Source organism: Podarcis gaigeae (genome assembly GCF_964106915.1).
Source record: "Podarcis gaigeae genome assembly, chromosome: 2".
NCBI classification, from domain to species: domain Eukaryota; kingdom Metazoa; phylum Chordata; class Lepidosauria; order Squamata; family Lacertidae; genus Podarcis; species Podarcis gaigeae.
In genome coordinates, this window is record NC_139679.1 from 7,740,782 (window position 1) to 7,760,105 (window position 19,324).

Below are 19,324 nucleotides of genomic sequence, written 5' to 3' on the forward strand. Positions count from 1 at the left end.
TGGATGGCATGCATCCCGGGTGGCGTCGCATGTGTCCCGGGGGCATAGCACGCCACCTGCAGGGATGTGACGCCCAGCGCAGTGGGGATTGCACAGCGATGGTACCCCCTCCCCGATGGTCCTGGGGGCGGTGGACTCTCCCCTCCCTTCCTCTGCCAGTGCTGAGGCAAAGGACAAGGAAGTGCCCCCTCCCCTGCCTCCCCTCCCCTCCCACAGATACCTGCTAGCGAGGGACAGCATCCTCCATGTCACCTGCGGACAGCAGGCAAGCTTAAGGGAGGTATGGCAAGATATATGGCACACACACTCAGGTCTGCCATTAACTAACTACTTAATTACAGTGGTACCTTGGTTCTCGAACTCAATCTGTTCTGGAAGTCTGTTCGACTTCCAAAACATTTGCAAGCCAAGGCGCGGCTTCTGATTGGCTGATTGGCCCTGGAAACAATGCCAACAACCGAAATAGACCTTTGGCTTCCGAAAAACGTTCACAAACCGGAACACTTACTTCCAGGTTTGCAGTGTTCAGGAGCCGATTTCTACATCAACTAAGCTGTTCAGGAACCAAGGTACCACTTTAATTAATTGTATATTCAACTTAATACAGTGGTACCTCAGGTTACAAACTTAATCCGCTACGGGGGTCCGTTCTTAACCTGAAACCGTCCTTAACCTGAGGTACCGCTTTAGCTAATGGGGCCTCCCGCTGCCGCCGCGATATTTTTGTTCTCATCCTGAGGTAAAGTTCTTAACCCGAGGTACTACTACCAGGTTAGCACAGTCTGTAACCCGAAGTGTTTGTAACCTGAGGTGTTTGTAACTGTACACTGTAGTAATAAGCAGTTGTACGTGGTTCACATGAAAATAAAAAATGTCCGTTAAAAACAGAATTACAGAAGCCACCCTGGGTTCTAATGGGATCCCAGAATGTCCCATTTTTTGGTCCGGTGCTCTGGCACAAGTCAGTGGGCTTGTGCCAGATCGTCAGATAAAAAGACACTTGCTTTTGGTCTCATGCTCTCGTGTGAATCAGCTGGCTCGCACCAGAGCACCAAAAGACACTTGGTGTGTTGTTGTTGTTGTTGTTTTGGTCTTGTGCTCTTGCACCACTCAGCTGGCTCACTCCAGAGCTCAGGGCCAAAAAACAAGGATCCCAAATGTGATCCCTGGGATATTGGATATTGGGTATGCTGCTCTTGTTCCTTTGTGCTCCCACCAGTTGCTTCTACTCTCCCTGGGACCCAGAGGTGCAGAGTGGGTGGCCGTGGGCTCCTACCGAAATGCAGGCCTCAGTAGGTTTGTGGCAGTGATCCTCTTAAAATAAGAAGGTTTATGTAGTGATGTAGAGCACATCTGAGGGATGCGGGTGACGCTGTGGCTTAAAACCACAGAGCCTAGGACTTGCCAATCAGAAGGTCGGCGGTTCAAATCCCCGTGACAGGGTGAGCTCCCGTTGCTCGGTCCCTGCTCCTGCCAACCTAGCAGTTCGAAAGCACATCAAAGTGCAAGTAGATAAATAGGTAACGCTCCAGCGGGAAGGTAAACAGCATTTCCATGCGCTGCTCTGGTTTGCCAGAAGCGGCTTAGTCATGCTGGCCACATGACCCAGAAGCTGTCTGCGGACAAATGCCGGCTCCCTCGGCCAATAAAGCGAGGTGAGCGCCGCAACCCCAGAGTCGGTCATGACTGGACCTAATAGTCAGGGGTCCCTTTACTTTACTTAGAGCACATCTGAGATGTGATTCATCCAGGGCTTTTTCTCAGGGGAAACTCACATGAACTCAGTTCTGGCACCTCTCAGTTGGGTTCCACTGCCATTCTAAGAGAAGAAGGGAGATGTTCATGGTGACTTCTGGCACCTCTTTTTCTAGAAAAACAACACTGGAATCATCCATGTGACATGTGCATCCTGGCATCGAGGCAAGGAAAGGGTGTGTGTGTGTTTTTAAAGGTTGTGCCACTGAATATCCTATCTGTATGCTTAACTGGGCACTCAAGTTAGCTTAGGATAATGGACATTTAAAAGTATCACCCGCAACAAAGGCATAAATAAAAAGAGACAAGCAGCTTAAAAGCTGAAACAACTTTGAAACCACTGAGCAGATGCCTCGTGGGAGCACAACCCTGACTTGGCTTCCTCATGATTTCTCTGATGACATCCTTATCTCAAAGGAGCTGTGTGGTTGTCTGCTACAGGTTTGCATGTTCGCACTTGTCCGATTTCCATGCTAGGAGCCATGGCAGCAGGAAGACAATCTCCAGACCAAACCAACTTAAAAGGCGGCACCTCCTTTTGTGAGGCTTTGGGGCTATTGTATTACAACCGCCTGCCCTGGCCACAGTGCTGCTCCTGCCAATTCATGTGGTCGAGGAGCAAGTGGAATGGAAAAATACGCCTTTGCTTGCTTCAGTGAGCCTGCCCAAGGTTGAAGAGCAGCATTGGAATCCCTGTTCTTTTGCCTGCTGGTAAGACCTGTTAGATTGCTGGATGCCAAAGGCAGGGTCTTTTTTGATGTGGCCCCACATCTTTGGAATTTCATCCCTGGAGAAATATGCATGGCTCTGTCATTACTCTGTGTGTGTGTGTGTGTGTGTGTGTGTGTGTGTGTGTGCGCATACTCCAAAGACTTTTTAAAAAAACAAAAAACCTTCAAACCATGTTTGTGTTGATTTGTGTTTGGGGAGCTTTCCAAACTTTTCATGTTGGTGACACACTTTTTAGATGGCCATCATTTCGCGGCACAGTAAATCAGTTTTTCTAGCAAACCAGAGGTTAAACTAACCCCTTTCCATCCCCGGGAAGAGAGCAGGGAGCTTTCACACGGCACACCTACACACTGCAGCCGACACCCTAACCTGTCACCTATACACAGTTTGGAAAGCTCTGTTTTTAACTATTGCAGTTTGTGAATTGAGGGATGTGATGTTTTTTATGATTTGTGTGTTTAAATATTTGCAAGGGCAATGTGACCTGAAAGTTGGGTTGAAATGTTTTTCAGTACATAGATGTGTAATTGGCAGGTATGGAATGTTGCTCTGTGTGAATCAGCCTGCTGTCTATTCACCATAGCACTGCCACATATGAAGAAAGCCATGCGGAACAGAGGAGGGGGAGAATTTCAATTCAGTTTGCATTTAAAGGCAAACTTACCAAATCAGAACTCTCCAAAGAAAAAGAAGAAGAAAACCCGCACATAGCTGGCCTTCAGAATTCACACTTTTCTGAATTCTGCAGTGTGGCTCTTCAGCCAAGTAAGGTGTACTCAAATGCAAATAATGAGATAAAGTTTGCATAAATGTGCATTTGTTAGTGAAATGAACATTCAAAGTACATTCTATTAGGGAACATTGTAAAAATGTGTATACTTATATATTTGATCACATAGATCCTCTGATAGAGGACATTAGGTGGTTCCCCACACACCAGAGGTTCAGTTGGTCTTCCCTACGGATGAAACCTTTAGTACGGCAGCCCCTTATTTGTGGAATCCCCAGCCTGTCATTGTTCAAATGTCTCTTTAAAAATGCACTTTTTAAATAGTCTTTTACAGCATGATTACTCTTCTCTTTAACCAACTAGTAATCTATTGCTGTTTTATTGAAGTTTCTAATCATGTATTGCAGATATTGATTGATTGATTGATTGATTGATTGATTGATTGATTGATGGTATCTGAAGAAGTGTGCGTGCACATGAAAGCTTATACCCAGAATAAATTTAGTTGGTCTCTAAGGTGCTACTGGACAAATTTATTTATTTATTTATTTTTATTACACTTGTGTTAGTCATCACCTTGGTGTATGGAATTGCAGGTTGTAAATAAGTAAATATGAGGCAAAACTACATACAAACATAGGAGCATTAAAATTCTGGTGAATTTTCACAGGGAATTTAAAAAAAAAAAATAAAGAAAATGCAAACTGGTGTGGAGAATGGAACTGAAGATGGGGAAAAGGAGAAACAGGGAGAAACCAAAATGGACAGATGTGTTCATCCCTGGTCTTGAAAGCTCCTAAAAATCAGAGCCATGAACACTGTCAGACTGTGCTAACCTGGGCTGCTCTGTGTATCAAACTGCTTCTCAGACTGAGTCTCATTATTGTGCCTGCAACTTCTCTCAACAAGAGAGCAGGCTCAAAGGCGGTGTGCCATGTCAAAAGGTTCCTGCAGACAAGGGGTTGCTTGGTAAAACAAATTAGGTTGGCCCCAGCGAGAGAACTGAGCTCCGCACACATTGTACAGGCAGAAAGCCAGGGGCAGGAAAACGGACGGTGCATTCGCTCCTTAACCTTGAACAGCTTTGATAAGGGTGGCCAGACTTCTTGGGGCACAATATAGCCATTCTTCTGCACAAGCCCCACCAAACTGAATGGGAACATCGTTCTTTCTGGTGGGTTTTTGCCTTTGTCCTTGCAATTCTGTGTGCATGGGAATTTGCAGGAACGTTTTCCAGCCTTCACACATGTGGACGAACAGCACAGAAAAACCCTTGTCATGCCAAAAGGTTTTTCTGTTCCCCTCTCCCATTAGGGCAGGCACCCCCCAACTCAGCCCTCCAGATGTTTTGGGACTACAACTCCCATCATCCCTAGCTAAAAGGACCAGTGGTCAGGGATGATGGGAGTTGTAGTCCTAAAACATCTGGAGGGTCGAGTTTGGGGGTGCCTGCATTAGGGTCATTTGCCCACCAGGCCTATGGGGGGAATTCCATTCTCCTCCTCAGCTGTGCCCTGAAGGTGTAGCAAAAGATTAAATATGTGCTGGAACCTGCCTGGGGCTAACCAGGTCCACAAAGACCACAGTCCTGGGTCATCTTTAACATGCATTCTGCATGTGCCCACATCCCTTTCTGCACAGAAGCAGGACCTGGGTCTGTTGTTTGCTGAACGGAAACAGAGATTGTCCTTCATCCTTGAAAGTCCTTGGCAGAAAGAAAGAAAGAAAGAAAGAAAGAAAGAAAGAAAGAAAGAAAGAAAGAAATCACTCGAGTCCCAGGCACACCTTGAGACTGCGGGGGTTAAGTAACCAGTCATCTTGTGGCTGAGTGCTCTTTTGCCTTCATCAAACAGGAAATACTTCGCTCTCTCTTTCCTACGCAGGACAATGGAGAGGGCCCAGGCAGGCCCAAGATATTTCGCTGCCTGAAGGGGAACGGCAAATGTCATCCCTTCCCAATTTGAGAAGCACAGTATCCAAGGTTGGCCAAGTTATTTTGGCCTCTCAGACACAGAGGGAAGTGCCCCTCAATATAATAGTAAATTAATTGCTATAATAGTAAATTTAGACTGTAGGGTTTACTGTGCTTTCACAACATCCAGAACTCAGCTGCCTTGCTCCACCTGAGGGGTTGCCAACCTTTTTAGGACCCCTGGAGTGTCTCAACTGATTCTCAACAGAGAAAGTGTCTCAACTGATTCTCTCTGCTACAAAAGGATTTGACCTCAGGAGATCTAAAAAAAAAGAAAATTATTGGTGGTGGGACGCCTTCATAAGTGGGGAAATTAGTTTGTGATGCTGCTTTTTAAATTATAGGAAAGTGGTCCAGGCAACCGGTCAACCAGGGGGTTGTCTTCTGCTGCAAATATGTTTGTAGGAAGGACTTCCTGGCCACAATGCAGAAGCAGTATTTGCTTTTTGTCGGTGGGGTTCCTGATTCTGCAAGTAAACTTGCAGGGTGAACACGGCGGTGATCGCTGCCTCCCAGAGTCTTAGCCAATAGTTTCAAGTACTGGTGGCATTTGAAGGGTGAAGACAGAGCCCTTTGTCACCCAAGTAAATTTTCTTAATTTAGAAGAACACATGCTTGCCTGAACTATTATGCCTTTGTAATAATTTCCCAAGCTTCTGGATTTAAGAATGCTCTGGCGACATGCGTCAATATCAGATGTAACATTTATATATTGCACACAGACACAGATATGCTGGTACAACGCTATTTAATTCAAAGGGTTTAGGAAGCGCTGAGGAAGGAAATGGCACGAATCAATTCCAGGCTGTAAAATCTGCCTCCTCTTGCCTGTTTGCCTTCAGGATGAAATCAATGACTCGAGTCTGAAAAGTGTAAGTGATGTAATTCTGTTTCAATTGGGAAGGGGAAAGTCGGCAGCCCTCTGGCTTTTATTTTTAAAATGCAACTTACAAACCCATACGAGGATCATTCTTTACAATGTATTTCCTCCCCCCCCCCAAAAAAAAAAAAAAACAAGAAGAGAAAAGGACATCCTGTTTGCAGTAGGTGTGGTAGGTAATTCCAGCTTAACCCAATGTTAATGCTTGGATAAAGAGAGATTGGGTGTTGCTTAGATAAAGAGCGTTGTGTGCCAAGGGAAAAGGAAGACGGATTCCGGGTCCTCTCCCCTCCTCCCCATTTTTGTACCTTGCTGCAACATGCAGATTCTGGGAATTAGTCCTCCATTGTGCTCGTTCAACAGCAAACAATGTTATCTTGTCTGTGAAGTATTTCCCTATAATTCTTCTGGGCTTCTCTTAGCACTCCATCCTCCACAACAACAAAGGGATCGGGGGTGGAGGGGAATGTTCCAGATCTCATATTGCATACCCTCCAACATGGCACAGAGTAGGGTTGCCATATGTCCAGGAAAACCCGGACATTTCCTCTTTTGGGAGACTAACATAATCATCTGGGCAGATTTTTACACGTTAAAGAAAATGTCTGGGTTTTGGCGGGCTCTGGCTGCTTTGCATGCCATGGCCGCTGCCAGCCTGAGTTGGGGAAAGAGGGGCATGGGCGTGGTGGCAGCGGCCCTGCATGCTCGGGCTGGCAGCAGCTTGGGCTGTCCTGGTTTTTGCTTTTCAAGATATGGCAACCCTAGCATAGGAGGCAACTCCCAGGGGCTCACCCGGCAAAATATTTGCAGGGGCTGGGCCTCCCCAAAGTTGGTGGGCATTGCCATTCTAATGGTGCGTGTGCACTGTGTCATGTGATTGATTATGTGGGGCTGGGCTTACCTGGCCTCCCCCAATATTTTATTCAAGTTGGCACCCCTGGCGCAGAGGATAATTGGTACTAGCTTCTTCATTTCTGATCCTTTACATCCTTTCTTCTAATTTAACTCTGTGCAGATAATCAGGAACCAAACAAACCAAAAGTTTTCACAGGAGTGGGAATGTTACAGAGGGTATTTAAGAAAACATTGTTCCCAGCTAAAATCTTTAGTATGCCTGGATTAATTTTTGCAAAGTACTTGATGGATAATTAAGGTATTGAATATAGTATAGATGATGGTTAAGGCAATAAAGGATGCAGGAATAGGAAAAGGGGCGGGGGGGCCGGAGTGAGGTAGATGGAAGATCCTGAAGACATATGGTATTGAAACTATGGGTTTATTTATGATCTCTTTTTTGATGTCTTTTGTGTATCTTGTGTTGTTTGGAAGATGAATAGAATACTGGTAATTAATAAAAAAAAATTAACTCTGTAGCATCTCAGTGAGAAACTTTCTCCTTTTTTTGGTCTTTCTAAATTCCTGAAAAAGGAGATTCTCAAAATCCAAGTATTTCCTAGGGAATCATGCAAATCTGTTTCAAAGGTCTCACCTCTATATGCCAGTCCTGGATTTTACCAGTCTGCGTTGTTGGCTCTCTTGCTTGAGGGTTTCGCCTCTTTGATTCCAGAAAGGATTAATAGTTCTAGCATAACAATCAGGGGTTAGAAACTCCTTTTTCTTAGAACTGTGCCTTTCTTTTTTTATATAAAAATATATATTCACCACCCACCCATCTGGCACTGCTATGGTTTGCTGAATGTTTAAAGAATATCATGAGACTTCCTTATTTACTGTAGCTTTGTGAGTTTGTTCTTTTTGTCTATAATCTGCACGTTGGTGGATAGGGGCTAATTTTAAGAGTCAGCAAAGACCTAGTTCTGAACTTGCAGGGCTCAGTGCTAGAACAGGTTGCAACTCCCATTACCCCTGACGCTATGCTGGAGGGCATCTATCAGCTGTCCTGGGCTTAAGCAGTGAAGCTGGTGCCTCTGAGCATGTTGAGAGGGCATTGTGAATGCTTGGGTTGTTGGCACGCTTGAGTCCCGCCACCTCTCTTGAAAAACTAAGCGGTTGATCCTGGACTAAAGGGCTGCATTACTTCCCCAGTGACTCGCACTTCCACGGGTAGGAGCATTTTTTGGGGAAACTGCACATTCCCCATCTGGCTTCAGTATGAATGGCCTTCAAACCCAAGGCCAGTTTGTGAGAATGACAAGGGCCCTAGTATCCCCAGAGGGCCCACCGGAGTGGCATAGCATGGGGGGCACAGAGGCAGTTGCCTGGGGCACACAATTTCAACACCCGGTGCTGCCTCAATACAGCTGTGTGCTTCCATCATGCTTCCTGTGAACCAGGAAATGACCTCTCCAGACAACAGAATGCCGCTGGAATCTCCTGAACAATGTGGACATAATTAGCCAGTTGAATGTGCATACATATCCCATCCGTTTCCTTCCCACCCTGCCTTCTACGCAGCCCTGGGCACTGGAAACCCATGCTACGCCACTAGCCCAACATCTACATATCCGCCACTATCACTGAGAATTCTCACTCTGCATGTCCTGTCTCCAGTGCCTTGCCCAGTGGGGTACTCCCTCCCCAAATCTTAGATCCAACAGCAATGCTTGTTGAAACTAAATACAGTTTTACCTCGGGTTGAGCGTTTTTGGGTTGCGCTCCACGGCGACCCGGAAGTAACGGAATGCGTTACTTCTGGGTTTTGCTGCTCGCGCATGTGCAGTTGCTCAAAATGATGTCACCCGCATGCGCGGAAGCAGTGAATCATGACCCGCGCATGCACAGACGCAGGTTGCGTTCGCTTCAGGATGTGAATGGGGCTCCGGAACGGAACCTGTTCGCATCTAGAGGTACCACTATAAAGTGCTTTGTACAGAGGTCGTCCGCTAGTCTGTAGGGCCTGTTGGCTGCTGGCCAGCCCTCCAACCCAAAATCTTTTCCATGAGAGGTTCAGGGGTCAAACCTGGAGCTGTCGTAGTGCAGAGCATGTGCCCCATCATTGAGCTGCAGACTTGGAAGTGGGAATGTGTAGGCTGGTTAAGTTCCCAGGTGCCATATGCCCTGTGTTAAGTGGCTCTGAGATTTAGAAAGAAATAATGGGACAACATTCAAGCTCTAGTGGCTTGGTGCAAAGTAAGTGCAGGCCTGGTGTCACTATGTGATAGTCATTTTTTAATAAACCTTGGTTACTGGTAACTATGATGTTGATCCTCTCCAGCTCTGGTGGGCATCCTAGGTGGTGGAACATGAAAGGCTAAACTCCTGTAAATTAAACACCAGTATTTCCATCAGGCTGTTCCATCAGTCCTGTATCATCTGCATGTAAATGAAAAATGGTGAATTCTGAGCTTGAGGGACGCATGTTCTGGGTTGCCTTTCCTCTGCCTCTTTTCACCAAGATCTATCCTCCTCCTGCAGCCTGATCCTGTGTCCATGTTTACGCAGGAGGAGGTCTACTAGATTGAACAGGACTTTGCCCCCAATAAAGTGTCTGCAGGACTGCAGTCTCAGGAAATTAAAGTCGTAAGAGGAAACCCCAGGAGTGGTGAAGTCTGTCAGATACAGTGCTGGAATGCTGAAAAGTCACAACTATAGAAACACATTGTTCCTATACAGCTACGTAGAAATCCCAGATTCTTTCAGGGACATTTAAGTCACATGCACAAACATAGTGTTTCCATGGCTTTGCTACAAGAAATAGGCACATTGGTTTATCTGTCTGAAGGTTAACTGTCTGAAGGCATCCGTAATAAGACTGTAGCTCTCTCCTTCCCCCTTCAATTACTCCTCAATTTAAGCAAGGGTGCCTTAGTTTACTAAACCAGACATTGTGGCTTAGAGTTGCTTACAAATGTGGGCACTGCTTATGAACACAGTACAAACGTACCTCAGAAGTTGAACGGAATCTGTTCCGGATGTCTGTTCGACTTCTGAAAAGTTTGGAAACCAAGGGACGGCTTCCGATTGGTTCCCGATTGCGCAGGCGTGCCGGAAACAATAGCAGAAGCCGCACCAGACGTTCAGCTTCCAAAAAAAGAGTTTGAAAACCAGAACACACACACCCAGTTTTAGATTGTCCGGGAGCCGAAATGTTTGACTTCCAAGGCCTTTGGGAGCACAGGTATGACTGTATACAGTAATCAAAAAAGTTTCTATTAGAGGAAAATGGAAAGGGATGCTATCAAAAATTATTGTAAATTTGTTGGTGATCAATAAATACAAAAGCTATGATGTTTAGGTAGCTTTCCACAGGAGTTCCAAACTTGAGCTCAACTTCCATAAATGTCCCTGGCTTGCAAGCAATATCAACATATTCTACAACTTTGGGGCAACACTAGGGTTCACCTGCAATTGAGTGTGCTTGTGTGTACGGATAGAGCACAGTTACACAGGGGCTGGTGATACTGTTCCTGAACGCTAGTACTTTCATCTGCTTAAGTACCAGGCACAGGAATGGTTTGCCAAGCATGTTCATCCCTGACTTTGGCCCAAACCTCTGGATGATCTTCCCAGCTTCTTGGGACTCGGCTACATTAATAAAACAACAGCACTTTGAGTGCGTTATAAACATGCAACACTAGATGGCTCTGGAGAGCAAACAAAAAATTATTTGTGATTTTACATAGCATTTTCCCCCCTTTTGTTATAACCATTTAATGTATGACTTATTTATAGCGGGGTTTTTCCTGTGTGTAGATCCGCCCCTGATCTGCAGCCTCCTCTCCACTGCTGTGGGTTATGTCTTTATCAATGCAAGTCTTCTGCTAGTATTAGGTGCTTGTGGGTCTGGCTCATCTTGACCCCAGGAGCCTGCCAGGCAGATAATAGCCTTCCGTCCTCCAGCCTTTCCCCTTTCCTCTTCCCTTTTTCTTTTATTTGATTTACTATTTTGAACTGTGTGGGTCAGTGGCTGTGCATGGCGCAGTGAAGAGGCTAATGCCAGGGAACAATGTGGTGCAAAATATATAATTAAGCTTCTCATGGGTTGCCAACATGGTGCCTGTGGGCACACATACGCCCCCCAGGACCTTCCCTGGGTGCCCAGAACGTCCCATCCCCCTTCTCCTTCCTCTGCTGAAAGAAGCCTTACTTAACCATTAGTAGACTTTTTTTTAGCCTGATTCCATGATGGGGGTGATCACCAAGGGTGGGTAGTGGGAAGTTGCAGTGTACATCTGGTGCCCACAATAGTTTTTCTGGTTTGCACATGTGCCCACCACTCCATCACATGTGGTGCCCCCTGCAATATCTCCTCTTCTTTTTCTCCCCTTTGCTTAGGTGGGGTCTGGGGGTGGGACACAAAGCCATTGCCCCAAGGTTGATGGGCATCCTTGTGTGTTTCTCAGGTTTGCAAGAAGATGGTGAGACTCCACCGGTCAGCCAGAGCCTTGGAGAGCTTGTGCCTTTGACGGAGGAGATACCGCTCTGTGTGCCATGGCCCACCTGACGCGGCTGCTCCGGCGGCACTACGGCCCACTGAAGCTGGCTTTGGTGGGCGTCGTCTTTGTCATCTTCCTCTTCATCATGCAGAGAGATGTGAGCAGCGGGGAACAAAGGGAGGAGCCCTGGCTGAAGAACATTGTGGACAGGAAGGATCAGATGATTGACATCATGATGGGGGCAGTTAACAATATCCGCGACTCCATGCCCAAGCTGCAGATCCGGGCTCCGGCTCAGCAGGAGGCCCTTGAGCAAGACAGCAAGTCCTGCCTGCCCGGCTACTACACACCCGCAGAACTGAAGCCCTTCATGGAGCGCCCTCCGCAGGACCCCAACAGCCCAGGGGCCGATGGCAAAGCTTTCAAGAAGGACCAGTGGACGCAAGAAGAGACGAAGGAGAAAGAGCGGGGCTACGAGAAGCACTGCTTCAACGCCTACGCCAGTGACCGGATTTCCCTCCAGAGGGCTCTGGGACCAGACACTAGGCCTCCTGAGTAAGAACGTCATCTTTGTCTACTCAGTATAGTGTAGGCATAGGCAAACTCTGGCCCTCCAGATGTTTTGAGTCTACAATTCCCATCTTCCCTGGCCACTGGTCCTGTTAGCTAGGGATGATGGAAATTGTAGTTCCAAAACATCTGGAGGGCCAGAGTTTGCCTAAGCCTGATATAGAATAATAATAATAATTTATTTTTTATACCCCACCCATCTGGCTGGGTTTCCCCAGCCACTTTGGGTGGTTCCCAACAGAATATTAAAAACACGATAAAACATCAAATATTAATATTTCCCTAAACAGGGCTGCCTTCAGATGTCTTCTAAAAGTCAGATAGTTGCTTATTTCCTTGACATCTGATGAGAGGGTGTTCCACAAGGTGGGCTCCACTACCAAGAAGGCCCTCTGCCTGGTTCCCTGTAACCTCACTTCTCACAGTGAGGGAACCACCAAAAGGCCCTTGGAGCTGGATCTCAGTATCTGGGCTGAACGATGGGGATGGTGACGCTCCTTCAGGTATACTGGACCGAGGCTGTTTAGAGCTTTAAAGGCCAGCACCAACACTTTGAATTGTGCTCAGAAAAGTACTGGGAGCCCATGTAGGTATTTCAAAACCAGTGTTATATGGTCTCGGCGGCCACTCCCAGTCACCAGTCTAGCTGCCACATTCTGGATTAGTTGTAGTTTCTGGGTCACCTTCAAAGGTAGCCCCACGTAGAGCGCATTGCAGTAGTCCAAGGGGGAGATAACCAGAGCATGCACCACTCTTATGAGACAGTCTGGGGCAGGTAGGGTTGAGTGGATACAGGCAACCCTTAACTAAGTGCGTAACTGAGCATTATGAACATACAGTCTCATGGAGAGCCAGCCGTATTCAGTGGGGGTGGGGAGCCTTTGTCAGCATGAGGGCCACTTTCCCTTCTACTCAACCTTCCGAGGGCCACATGCCAAGGAAGAGCAAAAGTGGGAGGAGCAATATTTTACCTGTGTGCAATAGGCTAGTTCCTACACAAAGCAAGAGGAATTATTAGTGTTTGCAATCCGGTCAGGCAAAAACACTTGAGGCTGCAAAGCGAGACCAGTGCGGGGTGTAACCTAGGGAGAGTTAAAAGTCCAGCAGACATTGCATCTCTGGAAGTTGCTTGGGCTGAACGATGTTGCTTTGAAGTTGCCTGGAATTTCCCGAGATTATTGGGGACTCAAATATTAGTCCCCTGTGTCCAGATTTATCCTCTGGCCTCTTGCAGGCCATCCAACTTGGCATAGTCTTGATACATGTCATCTAACAGAAGTTGTCTTATTCTCGTATATGTGCACCCTGGTGCAGAATTTACCCTGGCACAACTTGAAGAGTGTTAAATTGGTCTTGGGGCAATGGTGAGTAGTGTTAGGAAATCATTTCAATATTTGATATGACAGTTGTTACAAGACTTCATTTCTGAGCTGGTATGCAGAGGCATCTAGCATATGATTGTGATGGCATAATTGATAAGCAGTGGTACATTTTTAAAAAAAAATTAAGGTATTTATAGGCCATCTTTTAGGGCAGGGACTCTAACAAGGCCAATAAAATGCAGTAGGAAGAATCAAAATGGCAAACGCCATAAACACGTAACATCAAGATATCTTTAAAAACAATAAAATACATAGCCACTAGGATGACCATGGCAGCAAAGATGACATTTGTTGTTTAGTCGTGTCCAATTCTTCATGACCCCATGGACCAGAACACGCCAGGCATTATACTGCCTTCCACAGTTTGGTCAACTCATGCTGGTAGCTTCGAGAACACTGTCCAACCATCTCGTCCTCTGTCACCCCCTTCTCCTTGTGCCCTCTATCTTTCCCAACATCAGGGTCTTTTCCAGGGAGTCTTCTCTTCTCATGAGGTGGCCAAAGTATTGGAGCCTCAGCTTCAGGATCTGTCCTTCCAGTGAGCACTCAGGGCTGATTTCCTTCAGAATGGATAGGTTTGATCTTCTTGCAGTCCATGGGACTCTCAAGAGTCTCCTCCAGCAACAGAATTCAAAAGCATCAATTCTTCGGCAATCAGCCTTCTTTATGGTCCAGCTCTCACTTCCATAAGCCGAAAGATGACATTAGATCAGCTTAATACCATTAAAACCAGCTGGACGTGTAGCTTGCTTACTTCAGGGAGCACTTTCCACATTGTCTTCTTTGCCAAAGAATTCTCACCTGCACCCTATGGAACCTTTGCAAATTTGCCGGGTATGCATACTATGTTGTTTTTGCTTCATCTCCACCCACTGTGAGCGAATCATGTGCTCTGTATCACACCCAATGTTGCCCTTTATCTATATGTTGCAGAGAAAGATCCATTGTGATAGGGAGAGTATATTCCAGGAAGATTGTCTCCTGTTGATGATCTTTCCATTGAGAAACTCCAAGGATCCAGAATTCCTTAGCACAGCCTTTGACAGCCAGGTGCCCTCTGCCTGTTGTGGACTACAACTCCCATCATCCTTGACCATTGGCCATGCTGGCTGGGGCTGATGGGAGCTGAAGTCTAAAGTGCACATCAGACTGCAAAAGTTGCCTTGAAGATCATTCATTAGCATATTTTGAAGACAGTGGGAAGAATTCAACGTCATGCTATTATGATAATTTCTGCTTGCTTGACAGGATGGTCTCACTTCTGCTCTCCCTGTGTGCTGTTCTGGGGTTCCTCCTGACACCCCCCCCCCAAGCCTATTAGGGAGGGAAGAGAGAGTAGAAAATCCCATTGCACTAGATGGAGTTCTTGCGCTGGCTCCCACTAGCACAACCATTTTGTGGAATTTGGATCAATATGTAATTAATTAGTATAAAAGCATCAGTACAGTATAATGGCTAGAGCATTGAACTAGGACCAGTGGTAGATGTGGGTTTAAACCCCCACTCAGCCATAAAGTTCGCTGGGTGACCTTGAGCCAGTCACACACTTTCTTAGGGGCTACAACTAAGAACATTGCTTCCAGCTCCTTGGAATACAAGTTCTTTGTATTATTATTATTATTATTATTATTATTATTATTATTATTGTTTCATATTTGAAGCATATAAAAACAACTAAGAGATTCCAACATGTCTGAAGCTTTCCAATTGTGAGGATATTATTTTTTAACATTTCATTGAAATTGTGAATGTGGAGTTCAAAACAGTGGCATAGCGTGGGGGGTGCAGGCTGGGCCGGCCGCACCGGGCGCAACATCTGGGGTTAGGGTTAGGGGGCGCAAATCCACGGGTTAGGGGGTGCAAATTACTTGCCTTGCCCCGGGTGCTGACAACCCATGCTACGCCACTGGTTCAAAATTCTCATTTAGAAGTTGTTTGGTTAGTCTTTGGGTTTCGTTTTTTTGTTTGTGCTGAGCTTTAAGTATTTTGCAAATGTTCATTTTGGCTCTAATTAAAAGACCATTCAAAATTTGTGAACTGTTGACCACCTGGCAATACTGGTTGAACTGTTCTGGTGAAAATAACTCTGTAGCTACTACTTTGGACCATTTGAGGTCTGTGACGGGGGGGTTGCTATCAAGAAGGTCTCCCCATATCCAGCTGCCTGCACAGATTCCTGGGCCCTGTCTACTGAAGAAGTGGCAATCGGCAGGCAGCTGGGGGCAGGAGGTACATTTCCTTCTGCCAAAATCCCCTCTGCTAAGAGCTGAAATCTTGCTGGTTCTCATCCGTGGTGAAGAGAAAGGCCTGAGGTGCGTTTCTCCCTTTTTAATTATCCACGGCTACCCCTTCTTCCCCTGCTTTCCCCTACCTTCTACGCCCCACTAGCGTCCCATTTATCAAGCAGCAAGCGTTTACAATTGCAACCCTCTCTTCTTCTCCCCCCCCCCCACCAGCCCAAGTTCAAAAACTTTTTCATTCCCTCCGTTGCCCGCCCTTGGTTTTGTTCCGTTCCTTCCCACTTCTAACAGTTTCGGCGCCCCTTTCCATTTCTTCTCCTTCTTCACTTTGCTTGCCAAGTGGAACAGACACGGCTTACAGTACAGCAGGGGGGCAAAGAAGGAGTCAAACGTGACCCCTTCTTCCCCCGCCTCCCCTGTGGTCTGAGGCCACTGCTGCTTCTCATAGAGGGGGAGATAAGTCAGTCAAGGCCTTGCAGTGGGTGGGAAGAAGTGAGCCAACAAAGGCGACCCGAATAATGGCTCCAAAAAAAAAAAAAAAACCTAGGCTGAAGGGGGAGCGATTGCAGACAGTCTCTCTCCTCTCCTTACCTCCCGCCCTCCCAGCGACCGATTATTTCTGCCTAGCAGGTGTAGATGTCACAATGGAAGAATGCCCTGTTCTATGCAGGGAGTTGCAAGAATGTTATTCAGTCAACCAAAGAGGCATAAACCAATTTAAATTAAAGTGCAAAGCCCTCCCAGAACCAAAACCATAAATCGGGAGAGCTGGGGAAATTGGCTCAGATGGAGGGAGCCCATGAATGAAACTTTTATTGTTGAGCACTTTGGGGGGGGCGGGGGGAGAGGCAGAAGAAAAACCTGATCTACCATGTGGAACGTATTCCCCCTTTTGATGTGGACCAGAGGTATGCGGCATGTAAGGGACTCGTCTGTCTTCCTGCTGGAAAATTCAGAGAGAAGGGTATGGGCATTGAAATCAAAAGAGATTGACGGGAAGGGGAGCAAGTTGTAGAAATTATTTAAAGCCTTGGACTCTCTTTTTTTCCTCCCCTTGTGTTTTCACCAAGAAATGCTTTGTGTTGCATGTCCTGGAAATGTTACATATAGAATCAGAGAATTGTAGAATTGGGAGGTACTCCAAGGGTCATCTAGTCCAACCCACTACAATGCAGGAATATCAACTGAACCATCCATGATTTATGGCCATCCAACCTCTGCTTAAAAACCTCCAAGGAAGAAGAGTCCTCAACCTCCCTTGGGAGACTGTTCTACTCTCTCTCTTCAAATATCTCAAGGGCTGTCACATGGAAGCGGAGACAAGCTTTTCTCCTCCTGCTCCGGTTTCAAGATACAGTGGTACCTCAGGTTACAGACTCCGCTAACCCAGAAATAATGCTTCAAGTTACGAACTTTGCTTCAGGATGAGAACAGAAATTGTGCTCCGGCGGCACAGCGGCAGCAAGGAGGCCCCATTAGCTAAAGTGGTGTTTCAGGTTAAGAACAGTTTCAGGTTACATACGGACCTCCGGAACAAATTAAGTACTTAACCCAAGGTACCACTGTACAAGGAAGAAGATTCCGACGAAACACCTTCTGACAGAAAGAGTTGATAGACAGTAGAATGGTCTCCCTCAGGAGGTTGTGGGCTCTCCTTCCTTGGAGGTTTTTTATGATTCTGTGATCAAAAGTTCTACCTGCTTAAAACTCCCATAAATAGTTATGGTCTTGGCAGGGTTGGCCCAAGACATTTTGCTGCCTGAGGCAACAGACAAGATGTGTCTCACCATCACCTGATGTGCAGAAGCTGAGAGGACTGCCAATTGAATCCTCCTTCAAGACTGGAAGTGAGGTAGCAGCATTCACACATACAGTGGTACCTCTGGTTACGTACTTAATTCGTTCCAGAGGTCTGTTCTTAACCTGAAACTGTTCTTAACCTGAAGCACATGGGGCCTCCTGCTGCCACCACACTGCCACTGCACAATTTCTGTTCTCATCCTGAAGCAAAGCTCTTAACCCAAGGTACTATTTCTGGGTTAGCAGAGTCTGTAACCTGAAGCGTATGCAACTTGAAGCATATGTAACCCGAAGCGTATGTAACCCGAGGTACCACTGTATAAGCAGAGCTCAGGGTGATCCTTCTAGCATTTGGGGGGGGTGATACTCAGTGGTAGTACACATTACTCTGGTCTATTCTGTGGGGGGGGGTAGCCGAATGGTTGGTTGCTGATGCTCCCCTCCCAATATCTGCTACCCGAGGCCATTGCTTCACTCTGTCTCATAGTAGAGCCGACCCTAGTTTTTAGCAGCATAGAGAACAATCTCTATCTGGTTTAAAGAGAAGCTTTTAAGATTCACTATAGGAATGGGGAAGATGTAGCTCTTTGGGTGATTCCCAAACAGTCATTCTTAACTGTTGGACCTACTGGCTGAGGCTGATGGGAGTTGTAGTCCAACCATAACTGGAGGGCCACATGTTGCCCCATCTCTGCTCTAGTAACTAGAGGGGGAACAGAACCACCCTTCCTTCATCTCATGCACACCACGGATTTGATGTTCCTTTTGTAGGTGCATCGACCAAAAGTTCAAACGCTGCCCGCCCCTCCCGACCACCTCCGTTGTCATCGTCTTCCATAACGAGGCCTGGTCAACCTTGCTTCGCACTGTGTTCAGCGTCCTGTACTCCTCCCCAGCTATATTGCTGAAGGAAATCATTCTTGTGGATGATGCCAGTATAGATGGTAAGTACAATCTCTTGGGAGCTGGGTGCAGGTGGGCTTCATCCTGACAGGCAGAACAAACCTCTCGCTTTTGAATAAGGGCTCTAGGGATGAGAGAGACATAGGATTTTTTTAAAATTATTTTATTTATTTATACAACAAGAAAAACACGCACAAAAAAACCACAAATACCAAATTACACACAAATTACAAAAATAACCATAGACACATAATTTTCTTGGCAAACAATAAAACATCTATTGGTCTTAACACTAAAGACCCAACTTCCCGTCTATTCCATATTTCAAATTCATATTACTTACTGCCAATACACATTTTTTTCATAATTAAACTTATTTTCAATAAATCTAATTTCTTCTATCTACCTAGCAACTATTACTGAAGTTCCTCGAATGCTGCAACAGAATTTAAACTACTATATTTATTTTTCAGATATTATTTGAAAACCTCCCATTTAGAAACAAGTTCCTGTTTTGATTTATTCTTTATTTTTTCTGATAAACCATCTAATTCAGCATATTCTGTCAGCTTTTGGATCCAATCTTGTATAGAGGGGATTTCATTACTTTTTCATTGTATAGAAGGGATATTCATCATTTCATTTTGCTGCGATCAAAACTCTTGCTGCCGCCGTCGCATATAAAAAGATACCCTTCCTCTTTTGTGGAATATCCAAATCTGTTATTCCCAGGAGGTAGGCCTCTGGTTTTTTATTGAAAGAGATCTTTAGCATTTTTTGCAGTTCTGCATGTATACTCTCCCAGAATACCTGTATTTTCCTACATGTCCACCACATATGGTAGAATGTTCCTGAGAAGAGAGACATATTATTTAATTTGAAGGTGAACCTACCTAAGTCACACTTTCTAGAATAATATGCAAACTGAAACACAGCCCTCCTCCAAAATTCACACTTCCCTGAATTTTGCAATGCAGTCATTCCACCAAGTAACACCCACAAAAATGCATTATATTAGGGCAAA

General features: G+C 45.9%; 1 protein-coding gene across 2 annotated transcripts in view; it reads left to right on the forward strand.

Annotated features, from left to right (window-relative positions):
* The window catches only part of GALNT6 (polypeptide N-acetylgalactosaminyltransferase 6), a 62,242-nt gene that overhangs the window by 19,184 nt on the left and 23,734 nt on the right, over nt 1-19,324 (forward strand). For both annotated transcript variants that reach the window (XM_083729418.1, XM_083729417.1), the window contains exons 2-3: nt 11,373-11,960; nt 18,169-18,341. In XM_083729418.1, coding sequence (XP_083585544.1) covers nt 11,461-11,960; nt 18,169-18,341 — 673 coding nt within the window. In that variant the 5' untranslated portion in view covers nt 11,373-11,460. The remainder of the gene's footprint in view (nt 1-11,372; nt 11,961-18,168; nt 18,342-19,324) is intronic.